Source organism: Chanodichthys erythropterus, chromosome 13 (assembly GCF_024489055.1).
Source record: "Chanodichthys erythropterus isolate Z2021 chromosome 13, ASM2448905v1, whole genome shotgun sequence".
Classification (NCBI taxonomy): domain Eukaryota; kingdom Metazoa; phylum Chordata; class Actinopteri; order Cypriniformes; family Xenocyprididae; genus Chanodichthys; species Chanodichthys erythropterus.
This window is the reverse complement of record NC_090233.1, coordinates 10,835,380-10,853,701: the sequence shown is the minus strand read 5'-3', so window position 1 is coordinate 10,853,701 and position 18,322 is coordinate 10,835,380. Positions and strand designations below refer to the sequence as shown.

The following is an 18,322-nucleotide window of genomic DNA, read 5'->3' as shown; positions in this document are numbered from 1 at the left end:
GATGGATTAGGATTAAATATATGTCTGTGAATGGTACATTTGGTAAAGTCGGTGCTAACTTGATCTGTAAAAAAATAATAATAAATAAATAAATAACAATAATAATTCTAGTCCCTGTTATGGATCAAATCCAGTTACTTTACAAATACGAGTTACTCTAATCCATTACTTTGCCCCTCTGATGGTGATAAATATGGCACATGAGTGGAAAAAGTCTTGCGACTGAAATTAAGAGCTAAAGTGAAACTATGGCTTTGAAAGCACACAGTGATGCCTGGAATCAATTTGATTATGAAAATACACTTAAGTGCAAGATGTGCAGCCAATCTACATAACATTATAATAAGAACACTATAGAATTCTATAAATTCTACTATAAATTCTTTGTGCTTTAGTTGCCCATGTGTCAGCGTTGTTAATGGGCATCCCTAATTTGAATTGCAGAATGATAAACATCTAATATCAAAACATCTAAGACATCCAGAAAAAATAATAATTATTATTATTATTATTGTTATTAATAATAATAATAATAATAATGGTAATAATGTGTAATAAATTGTTGTAGTAATTTAATTAGTGAAAAGTAATAAAATGACAATACTGATATTTATGTCTTTTGGTGGAAAACCATAAGGAGGCCTTTAAGTTTCTGTGTTTATAAACCATTTTCAGTCTGGTGAAATGGTGTAAAGTCTGGTGAGATAGTGTATATTGAAAAAGTCTGTGAATGTAGATTAAAGTGAAACCATATGTTGCTGCTTTCACAAATGCATGTTATAAGTGGCTCAAACTCAAAATGCACTTCACTCTAAAAGAGTTTTTTTTTTTTTTTTATACACAGCCTTTTAGTAGAGGTACACATTATATCATGATATATCAGCAGCCGATTAATTATTGGCCAATAACTGGAAAAAAATCAATCATTATAATTGCATCAAAGGATCTTCACTGTTCATTAGTTGTTATATTTGTGGTCCACAGAAGAACTTGCAGCTTTTCAGATCTGTAGTGCATGTGCAGCATGTGTCCAAGAGTGTGTTTAGCCAAGTTATCATGTCACTTCACTCTGTGAGGATTATTTCAGCACTGTTATGTAATTTTTTGGGGGCTTGTCTAAATCATGATAATCTGCTTTAAGGAAAGATATGGCTTTTTACATACTCTGTTTATGGGTCAGTCCATCTCAAGTGGCCTAGTACAGTTTACTTGATGGTTTTAAACTTTTATGAGACTAATGAAAGAAAGAATTTTCATTGACATTTCCATGAGCTTTCCTCATTTCTCTATTTTGAATTGGCAAATGACTTTTTGCACAGGTTGTTTGTCCCATGGTTTGTATCAACTGACTTCTCAATTATTGTATTAATGCTTGTCTAAGGCAACCACCAAAGATAATTATCCAATTGGGCAACTGTGTGTTGCAGTTTAAAGTGGAATACAATGAATTCTACAGGTTCGCCAAGCAATTTCAGGAGTGACAAAACAATGATTTAGCAGATCTACTCCTGCATTTAAATGTGTTTGTAACTCTTTTGTTGTCTTTGCAGTTTATACATGGCCGTTGCAGCATGAAAAACACACTTTTATTTAAATTGGGAATAAATTCAGAAAGCAAGCAAAGAACATTCCCTTTATAATTGCTAAAGCATCACTAACTTTATTTCAGCACAAGCTCAATGACTGGGTTTTGTTTTCAATGGTTAATTCCTGATAACCATTTTATATCATGGCCTTCATTTGAATGAAATACTCACTGTAACAGCTCTGTATAGAGGAACAGCTCTGTTATACAGCAGAAAACAAAAACAGAAGCCTGTTGTTACATATTGCTTATGTTTGCAGTGTGAAATAGGCTTTACACTTTCAACATACCAATGAAACCAAATGTGTTGCATGAACACAAAGTTACTGAAATGGCAAAAAGCAAGACTGTTTAAATGGGCTGATATATTTCTCTTTCTTTCTTTCCAGAGACATTGCTGCTCCCCTTTCTCCATCACTTTTTATTAAAAAATTTTCTTCATACACTGGTGCTTCAACCCCAGCAGTCAATGTTTGTTGGAGAGGAAAAGTGCAAGTATAGACAAACGGCAATTTCAGAGCAACAATGAGCACATCAAAACCCAGTGGACTCAAAGCGCCCAGCAAAATTGGTAGACCAGCCAATGCTGGGGTCGCAAAGACATCATCTTCTGCTGGTAAGGGTTATCCATTTTATTACATATAAAAATATAAGTGATATTATTGTGAACTTTCTAATGTAGCCTACCCTAGTAGTAAATGACTATGTTAGGAGTGGAATACTATTGTTCTTCTGCATACTGTGTAATGCAGTTGGAAAAAGAAAGTGAATCCATAAAAGTTATGCAATGATAAACATTTCAAATTGTTATTTTGAAAGTAAAAATGAGAAGCATTGTCACACATTTGAATAAAAGCATCTGCTAAATTAATACATGTAAATGTCATCTCCAAAGGGCATTTGCTGTGGTTATTTCCTGAAATATCATAAGAAAAGCATCAAGAAAAGGCAATACCACTTGCATTTAGTCCGTCGTCTGGTTTGCTTATAAAGTGCACCACCTTAAAGGATTAGTTCACTTTCAAATAAAATTTTCCTGATAATTTACTCCATCTCATCCAAGATGTCAGTGTCTTTCTTTCTTCAGTCTAAAAGAAATGAAGGTTTTTGATGAAAACATTCCAGGATTATTCTCCTTATAGTGGACTTCAATGGCCTCCAAACGGTTGAAGGTCAAAATGACAGTTTCAGTGCAGCTTCAAAGGGCTTACCAGACGAGGAATAAGGGTCTTATCTAGAGAAACGATTTGTCATTTTCGAAAAAAATGTAAATGTATATGCTTTATATTAACAAACGATCGCCTTCCAAGTGGTTCTGCCAAAACTGCACTTTCGTATTCTTCAAAAAGCTTACGCTGTATGTCCTATGCCTTCCCTATTCGACTTACGGAACGAATTTCAGTTCCATTTTTTCCGTAAGTAGAATTTTTTTAGAGATTTTATTTGAAAGTGAACTAATCCTTTAAGGTGCACTTTAGTTCCATATTTGTGTAGCTTAAAATTTGATGTAACAATGTTTTTCTGCAGTCAAATAAAATTGTGAAATTGGTTTATTTTTTTCCTAAAATTCATTTTGCCATTTTTCTGGATTCCGTTTTTTCCTCATTTTAATTTTTATGGATTCCATTTTAATGGTTTAATTACATTTTAATAATAAAAAAGCATGCCTAATCAATTTAATTCATGAAAATGTAACAGTTTAATAATTTCTTAATTTTTCTATTTATAATAATAGTGCCCTATGACATGGTTTAGTTTTTCAAACATTCTTTGTTGTCTGTTTTAATTTTTTCTGAATATATGATTTAATACAAACGTATTATCAAAAACAGTGGTAATCAAATGAAGGCATAAAACATTCACAGTTCAATTAATATTTTAAAATGTAATCAAATCATAATTTAACAATTCATTTTATTTATTTTTTTGCAGACAAAAGTGCTGCACAACAGAGGTTTACTGTTAAAATTAAATGATGAACATTTGATATTATTTAAATAAAGTTTTAATCTTTTATTATTATTAAAAGTTGATGCAAATGTTCTATAGTAATATTATTTCTGTCACAATTTCTTCAAGTTAAGCTGGACTTTTATTTCGACGGGTTGTTGTGAAGACTTGAGTTTTTGTGGCTGTATCTGAAATCACATACTATCGAGTAGGTACTTATTTTGAATAAGTAATTACTTTATGCCTGCTAAAGTATGGTCTATATAGCATAAGTGTGAAGTATGAATATAATCCAGATGTACATTCGCCATGCTGTCATTATCATGTGACCTACCAGCGTCAGTTGCGTCACTTCACCGCCATTCACAAATCCTCTCCCGTGGCCTCATGGGATAGTAAAGTGTCCATCGTATGCGAACTTCATAATCTCGCTGGAAGAAGTACGTCATCGGGGTACTTTTTGTCCACTCTTTTATGTGTACTGTGAATTCGGACGTACTACTCTTGTCAAATACGGTTTTTAACCTACTTTAGAGTAGGAAAGTATGTGATTTGGGATGCAGCCTGTGTGGATATATGACAATAGTTATTTATCAAATTAATACCAATTTGATAAAAATCCATTTGTAAACCATGCAGACAGTAGTTAGTGCAGTATGGTAGTTTGGAATTTTGAACAAAGCCTGTTTATTTTCTTCCTTTGGAACAGGTGCTTCTAAACCAACTCAAAGTGACAAATCCTCAGCAGAAGCCCAAGATGGAGGCGAGCAGTTCAAGATCGGGGATCGTGTCTGGGTTAATGGCAACAAACCAGGCGTTGTTCAGTTTTTAGGAGAGACTCAGTTTGCTCCGGGCCAATGGGCTGGCATTGTGCTCGATGAGCCAATTGGAAAAAATGATGGTTCGGTGTCTGGTGTGCGCTATTTTCAGTGTGAAGCATTAAAGGGTATTTTCACACGTCCCTCCAAGCTTTCACGCACTGAAGGTGAGGCGGATGAGACAACCACGGCTCCTCCGTCTCGTGCGGCGTCACCTACCCCCTCTAATGCATCAGTATCTGCTTCAACCAAGAAACCAGCCACACCCACTAAAACAGCTCCACCTGCCTCAGATCTGGTGCGGTCGAAAAGTGAATCGGTGTCCAATCTGTCAGAGTCTGGTTCTGTAAAGAAAGGGGATCGGGAGCTGAAGATCAATGATCGAGTGCTGGTGAGAGTGTTATTGTGTGTCAAGTTAGGATAATTCAAGGTTCTCAAGATGGTCAGTCAAAGCGTTATTGGCTTCTCCATAATCGTGACTGTAAATTGTTCTGTATTACACTGATTCTTTGAATTGTATGTACTGGGAATGAGGAATAGCTACATTAACTAAAGGCCAATTCACATCACACAGGCAGACGCCAACAAACACAGACAGACACGTTCGTCGAGATTTGTCGGATCAGTGCGTTACCCCTGACGGCATTTGTTGGCATTGGTCAGGGTTTGTTTTCACCTGACTGAACATGTTCAATCGGCGTTTGTCGGTTCTTGGAATGTCTGGAGCAGTGTGATATGAAACGCCAACAAACTCTGATGTACTCTAATGTTAACATCCTTATTAATATTAAAATACCACAAACCTAATGAAAATCACATACCAATCATATACTGTTGTAATCGTGTGTTTATTAGCTCCATGTTTCATGGGTAGAGACATTTCTCTGGGAAGTGAAAACACAAACGAGAGCGCAGAAATCCGCCAGTAGTCATCAGATTGCATAAATCAGTGGATAATGAATAGAAATTATGATTCTGTCTGATATATTTACACAAGTTAGTTTAATATTTATCAATATTTCTCCAAGTATGTGCACTTTTGGACTAAAAGCCCTAACAGACGCTGTTCAGTGCAGCTGTGTAAACACAAATAAACCACAGCAGATGTGACTGAATATGAATTTGTTTCAAATTATCATAAGTTACCAATTGATTATTTTTCACTCCTGACATAAATTAAGAAATTACTGTCAGTGCAACTGAATTTTATTATAAAGAGTGAACAAATATCAAAGCTGGAGTCTTTAATCTTTCTAAGAAAACGGTTTGTTTAGATCAAACTGCATAAATTCAAGTTTTTCGTCTTTCCCGTCGCAGCAACCATGGCTTCACCTACAATCTCTTTTGTTTTGTGCAGCCTCTTTTCAGGTGAAAAATGACACGCAAAGACATTCTGACTCGAAGTGTATCGGTGTCTGTTGGGGAAGTTTTCATAAAATTCTAAATCCAACGACCAAATTAAATGTCTGTGTTTGTTGACGTCTGTCTGTGCATTGTGAATTGGTCTTAAGCATAGTTTTCAGAACTTGGCATGTCCTGCAGTCTCCATTTAATACAAATATTCCATAAGCACTCTTTAGTAATCCTGTGTATCACAATGCATGTTAAGTTTCCTTTGCATATTTTAGGTTGCTGGCTCAAAAGCTGGTGTAGTGCGTTTCTTAGGCGAAACCGATTTTGCTAAGGGTGAATGGTGTGGAGTTGAGCTGGATGAGCCCTTGGGAAAGAACGATGGTGCTGTGGCTGGAACCAGGTACTGTGTCCTGTTCTTACATTAGTAAACGCAGACTGTCTAGAAAGAACATCAGGAGTTTTACATGGATGTATTTGTGTATCATCAGGTATTTCCATTGTCAGCCCAAGTATGGCCTCTTTGCGCCAGTGCACAAGGTGACCCGTATAGGCTTTCCCTCCACTACCCCAGCGAAGGCAAAGACCACTGTGAGGAAGACCTCGACCACACCAGGAGGACTGAAACGTAGCCCTAGTGCCTCCTCCATCAGCTCCATGAGCTCTGTGGCCTCTTCTGCTAGTTGCAAGCCGAGCCGTACAGGACTGGTGAGTTACAAATGCCACCTCACATGCATACCATCCCTATTTTTGGTAACATATTTTGGCCCTTTTAAGCATGCTAAAGCTGTGTAATTTTTGGGATACTAACAGCACTAAAATGGATTTGCAAAATGGGTTTTGCCATCAGTTATTGTTATTATTTTTTATGTTTGTCAAGCTCAGTTGATTGAGCCAGATTATAATCCAAGTCCCTCAAACAAATAGAGCAAAGTTTTCACTAGAACAAATTAATTTAACAATCTCACTAATTTTAGTGTGCACCATTTCAGGGAAACCAACATGTGAATGGCTTACTTTTTACCCAAATGAGGCTTGTTATAAAATGCACCAGATATAATAAGCAAATTTCCGTTTTTTTTTTTTTTTTTATAGTTTATAATTTATATAATTTATAGTTTTATAATTTTATAATTTATAGTTTTAATTCATTACATTGTTTAGCAGATATTATATGATATGTTCAGTAATATTCCTTTATCTTGTGTGCACAAAATCCAAATTAATGACTAAATAGCTTACTTTGTAAATGCATATAAGTTCATATCAGTTTTCATTTCGAAAAAAAAAAAAACTTTGTCGAACTCATCTTAGGCCATTCATCTGATTTTCACCAAACGTCTAATCTAGACCATGCTAGAACTTTTTTTTTTTTTTTTTTTTTTTTTTGCTACATTCAAGTGTTGTGAAGTAATTAGCAAATTAAACAGTCTGCCATTGCTCATTTTAACAAATAGACCTATATCTGCCAAAGTCCAAACTCAATGAAACTTGATCATCAGACAGCTGAATGTTCTGAGGACACATGCCAAGTGGTCAAATTCTGCCCATAGGGAGCACTTCAACAGAAAAATGCTTTTAACGTTCTATCCATACGATCGATCAAGTTGAAAATGGGTGCCAAGATATTCTTCAAATATCACTTGGATAAACAAACAATTTCAGCAGCGTATAACATCAAATCTGGGGGTGCGTTTCCCAAAAGCATCGTTAGCCAACTATAGTCACAAGTTCCATTGAACTCCATTGGTAATGACCAAACTTGTGTCCATAGTTGGCTTTGGGAAACGCACCCCGGATCGGCTGACCTTTGCAAAATTTAGCAAATACTTAGGTGTCTAGATTAAGCTGTGAATTAAATTTGGTGAGAATCTGCCACAAGTTGGTGCTGTAAAAAGCAAATGTAAATTTTTGCTAATAACTCTGGAACAGTAATGGTTAAAATCAGAATTCGTCTTTCCATGAATCTTTCCATGTCCCTGAATCATGTGCCAATCATATTTACAAGTGAAAGTGGTTCATGTTGCATTCCCAAATCCATTCGTGCTTCACTCTGAAAAACGCAGCATATCAGATTATATTATAAATAAAAATGAATACATCAATGTCAGCACAGATCAACGCCACTTTGTCTTTGAATAAAAAAGTTTTCCAAATATTTTGCACTTCTTAGTTGTGGAAGAACATCGTCATTGCATACCTTCCTGGCATTCTAACACTTGGGAAGTGGCTGTTTATTTCCAACAGAGTGCATAATTGTGTCAGTATAGGGTGTAATTGCTTGTCACAATTGGATACAAACTGGGAAAGATAGACTCAACTGCGAAAACCTTTTGCAAAGGTAAACTTTCAATAATGTCTGTAACTAAGTTTTGATTTAGAGTGAGGGTCATGTCTGATCAATCATGGACATGATGATATCACATTACTGAGAAAATCTTATATTAAGTGAGTGTAGGAAATACAGCATCTGAAGTAATTTTAAGTTCTTGAATGGATTTTTCTCTGAAGTTGACAGAGACGTCCACAAGGTATGCGAGGAAGATCTCTGGCACTACGGCACTTCAGGAGGCCCTGAAGGAGAAACAGCAACACATTGAGCAACTCCTGGCAGAGCGTGACCTGGAGAGAGCTGAGGTTGCCAAGGCAACCAGCCATGTGGGCGAAGTGGAGCAGGAGCTTACGTTACTAAGAGAAGGCCAGGAGCAGGTTAGACCCAGCTATTTCTTCTTTTTTATTTATGATGAAGTAAGGGTTAATTTGATGACGGGCTGTTGAATTATGGAAAAATAATGCACACCTGAGGTGGTAATGCAGCCACAATACCGAGCAGGTCGTCAATGACAATTTTACACGTTTTATTTGAAATTATTTCTCAGTTTTGTGTCCTTAAAACACTCTTCTGTTAGAGCTATATTATTACGCATTCCCTCTCAGGCCTTCATTGCTATTTCCAGAACATAATTTTTGAGTTAGTAACACAGGTTTGAGCCATTGAAATGCAAATCTTTTGCTGTGATAGGCTTCTCTGAAATAACTGAAATAATTTGGCAAAATGATAAAGAATCAAAGTAAAAAGTAAGAAGATAAAGTAAGAAGTATTACTAATGATAAAGTAATACGGTCGAGACCTGAACTACTTTAGCCATACAGTTACAAAAAAAAATCAGTAAATAAAAAGATGAATAAAAAGCAGATAAACAGTGTAACCAATGGCTGATAAGCGTCACTTCACTTCACTTCACTGTCTAAGCATAAACTGCTTAGACTGGTCTTACAAGTTAGTCATCTAATTTACTTCTTTAAGACTGGTTATATAACTTTAAAGGGATAGTTCACCCAAAAATGAAATTTCTGTCATTAATTACTCACCCTCATGTTGCTCCAAACCCATAAGACCTTTGTTAATCTTTGGAACACAAATTAAGATATGTTTGAAATCCATGAGCCATCTGGCCCTTCAGTAGAGTGCAACACAACGACTACTTTCAAGGCCCAGAAACGTAGTAAAGACATCATTAAAATAGTCAACGTGACTACAGTGATTCAACCTTAAAGGTGCCCTAGAATCAAAAATTGAATTTATCTTGGCATAGTTGAATAACAAGAGTTCAGTACATGGTAAAGACATACAGTGAGTCTCAAACACCATTGTTTCCTGCTTCTTATATAAATCTCATTTGTTTAAAAGACCTCCGAAGAACAGGCGAATCTCAGCATAACACAGACTGTTACGTAACATACGTAACATATTAATATGTATGCCCCCAATATTTGCATATGCCAGCCCATGTTCAAGGCATTACACAAGGGCAGCCAGTATTAACGTCTGGATGTACACAGCTGAATCATCAGACTAGGTAAGCAAGCAAGAACAATAGCGAAAAATGGCAGATGGAGCAATAATAACTGACATGATCCATGATATCATGATATTTTTAGTGATATTTGTAAACTGTCTTTCTAAATGTTTCGTTAGCATGTTGCTAATGTACTGTTAAATGTGGTTAAAGTCTTACATTCATAAACACAACTTCGTTCTTTATAAATCTCTCCAACAGTGTGTAATGTTAGCTTTAGCCACGAAGCATAGCCTCAAAATCATTCAGAATCAAATGTAAACATCCAAATAAATACTATACTCACATGATCTGACGCATGCATGCAGTATGCATGACAAACATCTTGTAAAAATCCATTTGAGGGTTATATTAGCTGTGTGAACTTTGTAAAGTCACTGTATTATAGTCGAGAGCTCGGGGGGGGGGCAGGGAGCGCGTGATTTAAAGGGGCCGCGCGCTAAATCAGTGCATATGTAATGATGCCCCAAAATTAACAAATTAACAAAAAAAAAATCTATGGGGTATTTTGAGCTGAAACTTCACAGACACATTCAGGACTTGTATTACATCTTGTAAAAACTGGTTCTAGGGCATCTTTAATGTTATGAAGCAACGTCTTTGTCTTTAAATGTCTTTACTACCTTTCTAGCTTAGACGCCTCTCGCGGTTCAGACAAAAAGGGCTGGGCAACAAATTTAAGATCCTCTTTTCTTATATTGAAATCCTCTGACATTTCTCTTTAAAAATGATTGTTTTAGACTTATAATCCGTGACTGGTGATTTGTTTTGCTTTACCCTCTGCGCCTCCGTGGTCGTCATTACGTTGTGTGTCAGGTCAAATGATGATTCTTCTGCCACATTCTGCGTACGGTCGTCCACCGGAAGCTAGTTATTTGAATTAATAAAGTTTTAAGTATGGATATTTTTCTTACAAAAACGCATCGCTTCCCTTCAGAAGACCTTTATTAATCCCTGGAGTCGTATGGATTACTTTGTTTATTTTAATGGATGGATGCATTATTTTTGGCTCCAAAACACGGCCCCCCATTCACAATTTTTGGGTGATCTTTCCCTTTAAGGAACATTTGTGATGCAGTGGATGTGTTTGTGTAACTGGGTCCAACAGTGCACTCTGGTAAATCTGTGCACAATGGGAATCAAAAGATCAATAATGCTAATTTTGCATACAAACAGTGAGTTTGACATGAATATGAGATTGAGGCAAACTGGATATAGTCCAGCATACTTTGAAATCAACCTAGAAATTATTGTGGATGTCTAGTGACTGCAGAACTCTTCTCTCTGCATACATTTCACATGACTTGAATACTTCACACAGACAGACCATCACATGTTTTTATGCAGGCTTTAATGAGCAATTCAGAAGATCTAACTGGATTTGCCAGATTCTGTGCAGTTTGTGGAATTAAATGTTTATTAGATATTCAAAGATTTAAGTTATGTAAATGTGTATTTGCTGAATGCTGATGGCATATGGAAAGTATTATAGCCTTTGGCTTTCTGTTATTAGACAAAACTGTTATAAACTAATGCAAAGGGAAGAATGGGCACTCCTGTGCTTGTGCGCTCAGGCGCTAGGGTTCTAATAAGTCTCACTTCCCTTTGTTACTTCCGCTTGACACTTTCTTTTTTTAGTTGTAATGGTTGTAAAATCTATTTTATATGGATCATATGTAAGTCTGTCTTTTAAATGACCAAAAGCCCACATTCATTTTTACTATCACTGATTAAAAAATTCAAACCTTTTCATGGACTGTAAAAAAATCAAAATAAAAAGTCTGTAATACATTTATTTTAGTTGCACAATAAGCTTCTATTTATTTAGTCATTCAGTTCATTTGTTTTTCTTACAGCTAATATTGATGCAAGTTATAAAATTAGATTAATCTAGTCGTTTTGAATTGTTCATGTAGTATGTGTTGGAGGTTGATGCCAAAATGGACCAGCTGCGAGCGCTTGTGGAGGCTGCAGACAGAGAGAAGGTGGAGCTGCTCAACCAGCTGGAGGAGGAGAAGAGGTGTAGTATTATTGAATCACTTATGAAGATCTAATCATATTAAAGACCCCACGATATCAATTTAAATTTTATGGCTTCATGACTTTTACAAATATAAAAATTTTGCATATAGATGGCTTTAGAGCTAATAGACACAATATTCATTGATATGGAACATTGATAGTGATGCCACAGTGAATATATACATTTGTCCAAAATTATTTATTACCCTGCAATAAAAAAATCTTACAACTAATGTAAGAGTAAGAACATAAAATGGAAATACAAGCTGAAATTAATTTTAAAAAATTGTCCCAAACAGGAAGGTGGAGGACCTGCAATTTCGGGTGGAGGAAGCTTGCATTACCAAAGGAGATTTGGAGGTATTTCAAGATTTTTAATTTTTTGCTCTTAATATCACAGATGATTCTTGGCTGAATTCAGAGAACACAAACTTCAAAGCTGCAGGTTTGAGTGCTGTGGGAAAGCAGATGGTATATTTTCACATTTTGAAATGTATTCATGTCTGTTATTTATATATTATTCATTTAAAAACAGAAGTCCTAGAGTGTGACACATCTTGTTCAATGCAGTTTTGCATGTTCAATGTCTAGTCTGACCGCAGCTTACTGTAAGTCAGGCACCTCCCCCCTCCCTCTTTCCTCCTTGTCCCATGATTCATCAGAAATTCTTCAGTTATGCTGCTTAATATTTTTGTGGAAACCGTCATACAATACCATTCAAAACTTTTATTCAGCAAGGGCGTATTCAACTAATCAAAAGTGACAGCAAAGACATTTATAATATTACAAAAGATTTCTATTTCAAATAAATGCTGTTCGTTTGAACTTTCATTCATAAAATCCCGAAGAAAAAATTTATCACTGTTTCCACAAAAATTAAGTGTCAAAAACTGTTTTTAACATTGATAATAATATAAACCATTATTAATAATTGAGCATCAATAATAATTGATGATAAATGAGTGGCAAATCGGCATATTAGAATTATTTCTGAAGGGTCATGTGACACTGAAGACGAGTAATGATGCTGAAAATTCAGCTTTGATCACAGGAATATTACATTTTAAAATATATTCAAATAGGAAAAAAAAGTATTTTACACGGTTACTTTTTAGTAATTTTGATTACTAAATTTTTGCTCAAATAATTGCATAATTTCAAAAACATATAGTAGTAGTAGTTGTGTGTGTGTGTGTGTGTGTGTGTGTGTGTGTGTGTGTGTGTGTGTGTGTGTGTATATAATATAAATATATATATACATATTTTTCACTCTGTTATATTGCAGCCATATGCTAAAATCATTTAAGTTCATTTTTTTCCTCATTAATGTACACACAGCACCCCATATTGACAGAAAACACAGAATTGTTGACATTTTTGCAGATTTATTAAAAAAGAAAAACTGAAATATCACATGGTCCTAAGTATTCAGACCCTTTGCTCAGTATTTAGTAGAAGCACCCTTTTGATCTAATACAGCCATGAGTCTTTTTGGGAAAGATGCAAAGTTTTTCACACCTGGATTTGGGGATCCTCTGCCATTCCTCCTTGCAGATCCTCTCCAGTTCTGTCAGGTTTGATGGTAAACGTTGGTGAACAGCCATTTTTAGGTCTCTCCAGAGATGCTCAATTGGGTTTAAGTCAGGGCTCTGGCTGGGCCATTCAAGAACAGTCACGGAGTTGTTGTGAAGCCACTCCTTCGTTATTTTAGCTGTGTGCTTAGGGTCATTGTCTAGGTAAACCTTCGGCCCAGTCTGAGGTCCTGAGCACTCTGGAAGGTCTTCGTTCAGGATATCCCTGTACTTGGCCGCATTCATATTTCCCTCGATTGCAACCAGTCGTCCTGTCCCTGCAGCTGAAAAACACCCCCACAGCATGATGCTGCCACCACCATGCTTCACTGTTGGGACTGTATTGGACAGATGATGAACAGTGCCTGGTTTTCTCCACACATACCACTTAGAATTAAGGCCAAAAAGTTCTATCTTGGTCTCATCAGACCAGAGAATCTTATTTCTCACCATCTTGGCAAACTCCATGCGGGCTTTCATGTGTCTTACACTGAGGAGAGGCTTCCGCCGGGCCACTCTGCCATAAAGCCCCGACTGGTGGAGGGCTGCAGTGATGGCTGACTTTCTACAACTTTCTCCCATCTCCCGACTGCATCTCTGGAGCTCAGCCACAGTGATCTTTGGGTTCTTCTTTACCTCTCTCACCAAGGCTCTTCTCCCCCGATAGCTCAGTTTTGCCGGACGGCCAGCTCTAGGAAGGGTTCTGGTCATCCCAAACGTCTTCCATTTAAGGATTATGGAGGCCACTGTGTTCTTAGGAACCTTAAGTGCAGCAGAAATTTTTTTGTAACCTTGGCCAGATCTGTGCCTTACCACAATTCTGTCTCTGAGCTCTTCAGGCAGTTCCTTTGACCTCATGATTCTCATTTGCTCTGACATGCACTGTGAGCTGTAAGGTCTTATATAGACAGGTGTGTGCCTTTCCTAATCAAGTCCATTCAGTATAATCAAACACAGCTGGACTCAAATGAAGGTGTAGAACCATCTCAAGGATGATCTGAAGAAATGGACAGCTCCTGAATTAAATATATGAGTGTCACAGCAAAGGGGTCTGAATACTTAGGACCATGTGATATTTCAGTTTTTATTTTTTAATAAATCTGCAAAAATGTCAACAATTCTGTGTTTTTCTGTCAATATGGGGTGCTGTGTGTACATTAATGAGGGAAAAAAATGAACTTGAATGATTTTAGCAAATGGCTGCAATATAACAAAGAGTGAAAAATTTAAGGGGTTCTGAATACTTTCGTACCCACTGTATATGTCATGTGAGAATGTGCACAGCCCACTACACCACAGTTCTGATAGTAGCTGTTTAGTTTTAATTAATTATTCCCTGATTTGTATTTTTGCCACATAAAGGGGAGTCCAGTTTTTCCATAATGAGAAAGGTCTTGAATTTGTCCAGTGTTGTGATGATAAAGTGCTTTGTCCCAAGTTAACTTATACATGCATTTAAACAATTAGTCATACACTTATGCCCCGCATTGCTGTTTCAAATACTATCTAAATTCTACAATTTGTTGGTTTCAGTCATACAGAGTTTACCTGCTAAAATTTAGGTGTAATATTCTTACTAATGGTTCACTAAATTGATGCTTCTTAAATTGTTCTGACTGACCACTGAAATATAACCAAGCACTCACCTTATCTGCAGTTTTGTCATGTGTGGTTTATTTATAAGTTAAAATGGCATGTGGATGATACCCAACATACTAAATGAAGTAAATAAGTAAACTGTTATAAAAAAAGAAAATGTCTTTTAGTTTATACTATCTGGTCTTGTTTTCTCTTGTCCTGTTTTTGATTAAGTTACTTTTGTTTCCAGCCTTCATTATCATTCATTTGAGTTGTTTTCATGTCCTGACCTACTTATTCAAAAATAGCTTTTGGACTATTTTCATCCATTAAAATTTAAGAAACCTTTGGCTAATGATTTTAAGTTATAAAACATGCAAATCAGCAACATAGACAATGACTTTTAGTGCAGATGCTTTACATTCTCTATACATACACAATTTCTTTACTCTGAATTGGTTCTTGAGTCACTTAAAATCAGAAATGTGACATTCTGTAGAATTTGTAGGAGGCAAGAAATCGTATAGGGTTAGTTATTTTCTTTCTTTTTTTATATCAAATATTTCTGGCCTCTGGTCACCCAAATTCTTTCTAAACATACGTGAAGTGCAGTCAAAAAGTATTCATGTCCCTTCATTTTTTTTCACTCAGCTCAGTTGCATCCTAGTTCTTTGAATCATCTTAGAGATTTACATTACATTTATGCATTTGGCTGCTTTAATTAATTTATCATGTTTTAACAGTTCTTGTTCTGGGCATCAAACTTATGACCTTAGCATTGCTAGTGTCATGCTCTACTGTTTAAGCTACAGGAAAGCCAAAGGCTGTGTCTGAAATCACCTCCATACCCTTAAATATGGCACTATTTTAGGGTACAGCCATTTGTAGTGGTGTCTGAAACCGTAGTGGATGTTATCGAGTGCACTCCTTCAATCACATAATGCACTGCAATAACGAGGGTACAACCGACGTATGCTCAACGGCTAGCGATTACCCCTAATGCACTGTGAGAGTCGCTCGCCGCATTCCTGCGTCTGACCTGAAGGTGGCGCCCGTCGCTGAATCTTCCATCCATCCATTTTCCAAACCGCTGATCCAACATAATATCATACAGGTATAAATTCCTTTATAATTGATTATTAAATTGTTTAATTAAGGTTTATACATGCTAGTTTCCATGACAGTTCAAGATAAATCGTTTCATTACTACTAGTGGAGCTGTCAGTTTGCTCAGTTTCAACTGATTATTAACAGGGCTTGACATTAACTTTTTTGCTCAACAGCCACTGTGGCAAGTGGTTTTCCAAAGTTTTTTCACTGGTCACAATTTTGACATCGATGCAATGGGGAAAAACTGCCATATAGATATTTTTAATATTATCTCATAATTTGCCAGCAGGTTTATTAGGCTGCTGTCACTTTAAGACCTGACGCACGGATCCATTATAATGTTACACAGGCGTTTTCTTTCTCAACTGTTTACGTTCACTTAAAACATAACTGACATGTTTACATGAATACTCGCCAAGACCGCCATTTTGATGTTAAATAATCCACAATACCCCTCACTCAACAAGCAAACTATGTGTAGAGTTTCTAGAAATGCAAATGTAAAAGGCCTCTGGTTTCCATCGCAAAAAAAAAAAAATCATCAAGATAAGATGGTTTTACAACTTAAAGGAATTTAGAGAGAGTTTCACTAACTTCACTTTGAATGACAAGTAAACCCTTTCTAATTCTATATATAAAATCATTTGATGTATAAACATGTATCCAATTTTCCTTTCTCATGATTTTCCTTTTACATTGTTTTGCGTATATATCAATTCAGACTCATTTGAGGGTATTATTCAGAATTGGACACTGTAGTTAACTTAGATCACATTTATAGCATGTTGGGTATCTATGAACTGCAATTTTAAATTTCCTGTATGTTAATTTACATTTATATTTTTTTCTAACTCTGCTAAATATTAGTATTATAAGAATCTTAAAAGTTTTTCTCTTAACACCCAATCCAATTTCATATGCAAAACACCCTGCTAGAAGACAAAGGATCATAAAGTTCCCCTCCGAAAATTCGACACCTTATTGGCTCACTGACCTGTTGAGGGTGTGACATCCTCACAAGGGGGATTCTGGGAAATTCTGATGTGAAGAAGATGCTGAGCTAGGAGTCTTCTAAGAACCCCTAAGTTTGTGCCAGGCTGCGGCCTTGTTTTTCCATTCACCAAAGTTCCTCAAACTGGTTCTCTCTCATCAAGACAACTTCAGCAAAAATCAGCTGAAGCCTCAACAAATTGCATCATATTCAAATAAGCGAGACATGCAAGTATCAAACTTAGTCTCATTATTTGATACATTATGTGTCCCCTACCCTTTGAAAGAAGGGTGTGTTAGAACTAAGAAACTGATGGTTTGCTCAAGGCTGTTGATCTGCTGAATTTGTGATAACTTTTTGCTTTCCTGTGTTCTGCTTTAGCTGTCTTTTCCATTGCTAAACTGTATGCATGAACACGTGTGCGGGTTAGATTAGTCTAAGTGTTTAGTCTAGTTAATCAAGTCTTCTTCTTGTCACACATAAAGTTTTTTGTAGTTCATGCTCATATACTGGAGTCCCTAATGATGAACATTTTGGCTGCATGCCCTAAGTAGTACTGTACAGTAAGAAAGTTATTTCCCGTACCCCGGAAATGAACATTTTAGAATTAATAAACCATTAACACTGAGTGTTGGCTAAACAAACAGGTTAGTTGATTGTGGTATTAATTGTACAACATCAAGTTAATTCTTACAGCTGATCTAAATATTTATAACTAATTATAACTTAAACATAATTACTTATTCATATTTCACTTTTGGGCTAATTTGTTGATGGTGGAGAATGCAAGCATGATTAAAGAAAGGTTATAAGCTTAAACCACTGTCAACCCAAAAGGTGTGCATTTGATAATTCCAGTCAGAATAGGACACGACATGCAATATGCATTTAGGTCTCTAGTTTCTGGCTTGTTTAAATGCAGATAAAGCGATAGCTTGAATTGACACCTTTAATGCATTTCAGCATATCTTCAAATGGTGTCAGTCTGTAAGGTTAATCTGATTTTATCAAAGAAACCCTAATGTCAGTATTAAAGCGTAAGTCTGTTCTGACAGGAATCTCAGCTCAACAGCATGTATAAACTGTACCAGAATGAATTTTTATGTTTTGGATGATGAAATCCTAATTGCAGAATCCCTTAGCCTGTTGCTGATGAAGAAATCTCAGTACACTGTAATATAGAAGGTAGATTTGAGTGATTTTCCTCTTTCTACATCGTAAAGGCCTTATAAATTATAGTTTGATTGGTGCCATTCATCAAAATTTTTATTATATATCTACAAGCATATCTATCTGGTGATTAATTGTTTCACTTGTCAAGCAGAATTAAATTTGTAAAACTATGCTTCATTATTTGTGTGTAAAGGCACATAACTGTGTATGCTTAAGCAATTGTTAAATAACCGTAAAGCCTTGTAACTACTCCTTTAAAACAAGTACAGAAAACCTGTCGTTTAATGTAGTTTGCATTAGTATGGTTTAAATTT

At 36.0% G+C, this 18,322-nt stretch overlaps 1 protein-coding gene across 4 annotated transcripts in view; it reads left to right on the top strand.

The window, feature by feature from the left end:
- The window catches only part of clip1a (CAP-GLY domain containing linker protein 1a), a 50,827-nt gene that overhangs the window by 3,656 nt on the left and 28,849 nt on the right, over positions 1–18,322 (top strand). For all 4 annotated transcript variants that reach the window (XM_067406369.1, XM_067406368.1, XM_067406366.1 and 1 more), the window contains exons 2-8: positions 1,975–2,201; positions 4,245–4,744; positions 5,982–6,106; positions 6,195–6,411; positions 8,215–8,412; positions 11,480–11,583; positions 11,885–11,945. In XM_067406369.1, the coding sequence (XP_067262470.1) occupies positions 2,111–2,201; positions 4,245–4,744; positions 5,982–6,106; positions 6,195–6,411; positions 8,215–8,412; positions 11,480–11,583; positions 11,885–11,945 (1,296 nt within the window). In that variant the 5' untranslated portion in view covers positions 1,975–2,110. The remainder of the gene's footprint in view (positions 1–1,974; positions 2,202–4,244; positions 4,745–5,981; positions 6,107–6,194; positions 6,412–8,214; positions 8,413–11,479; positions 11,584–11,884; positions 11,946–18,322) is intronic.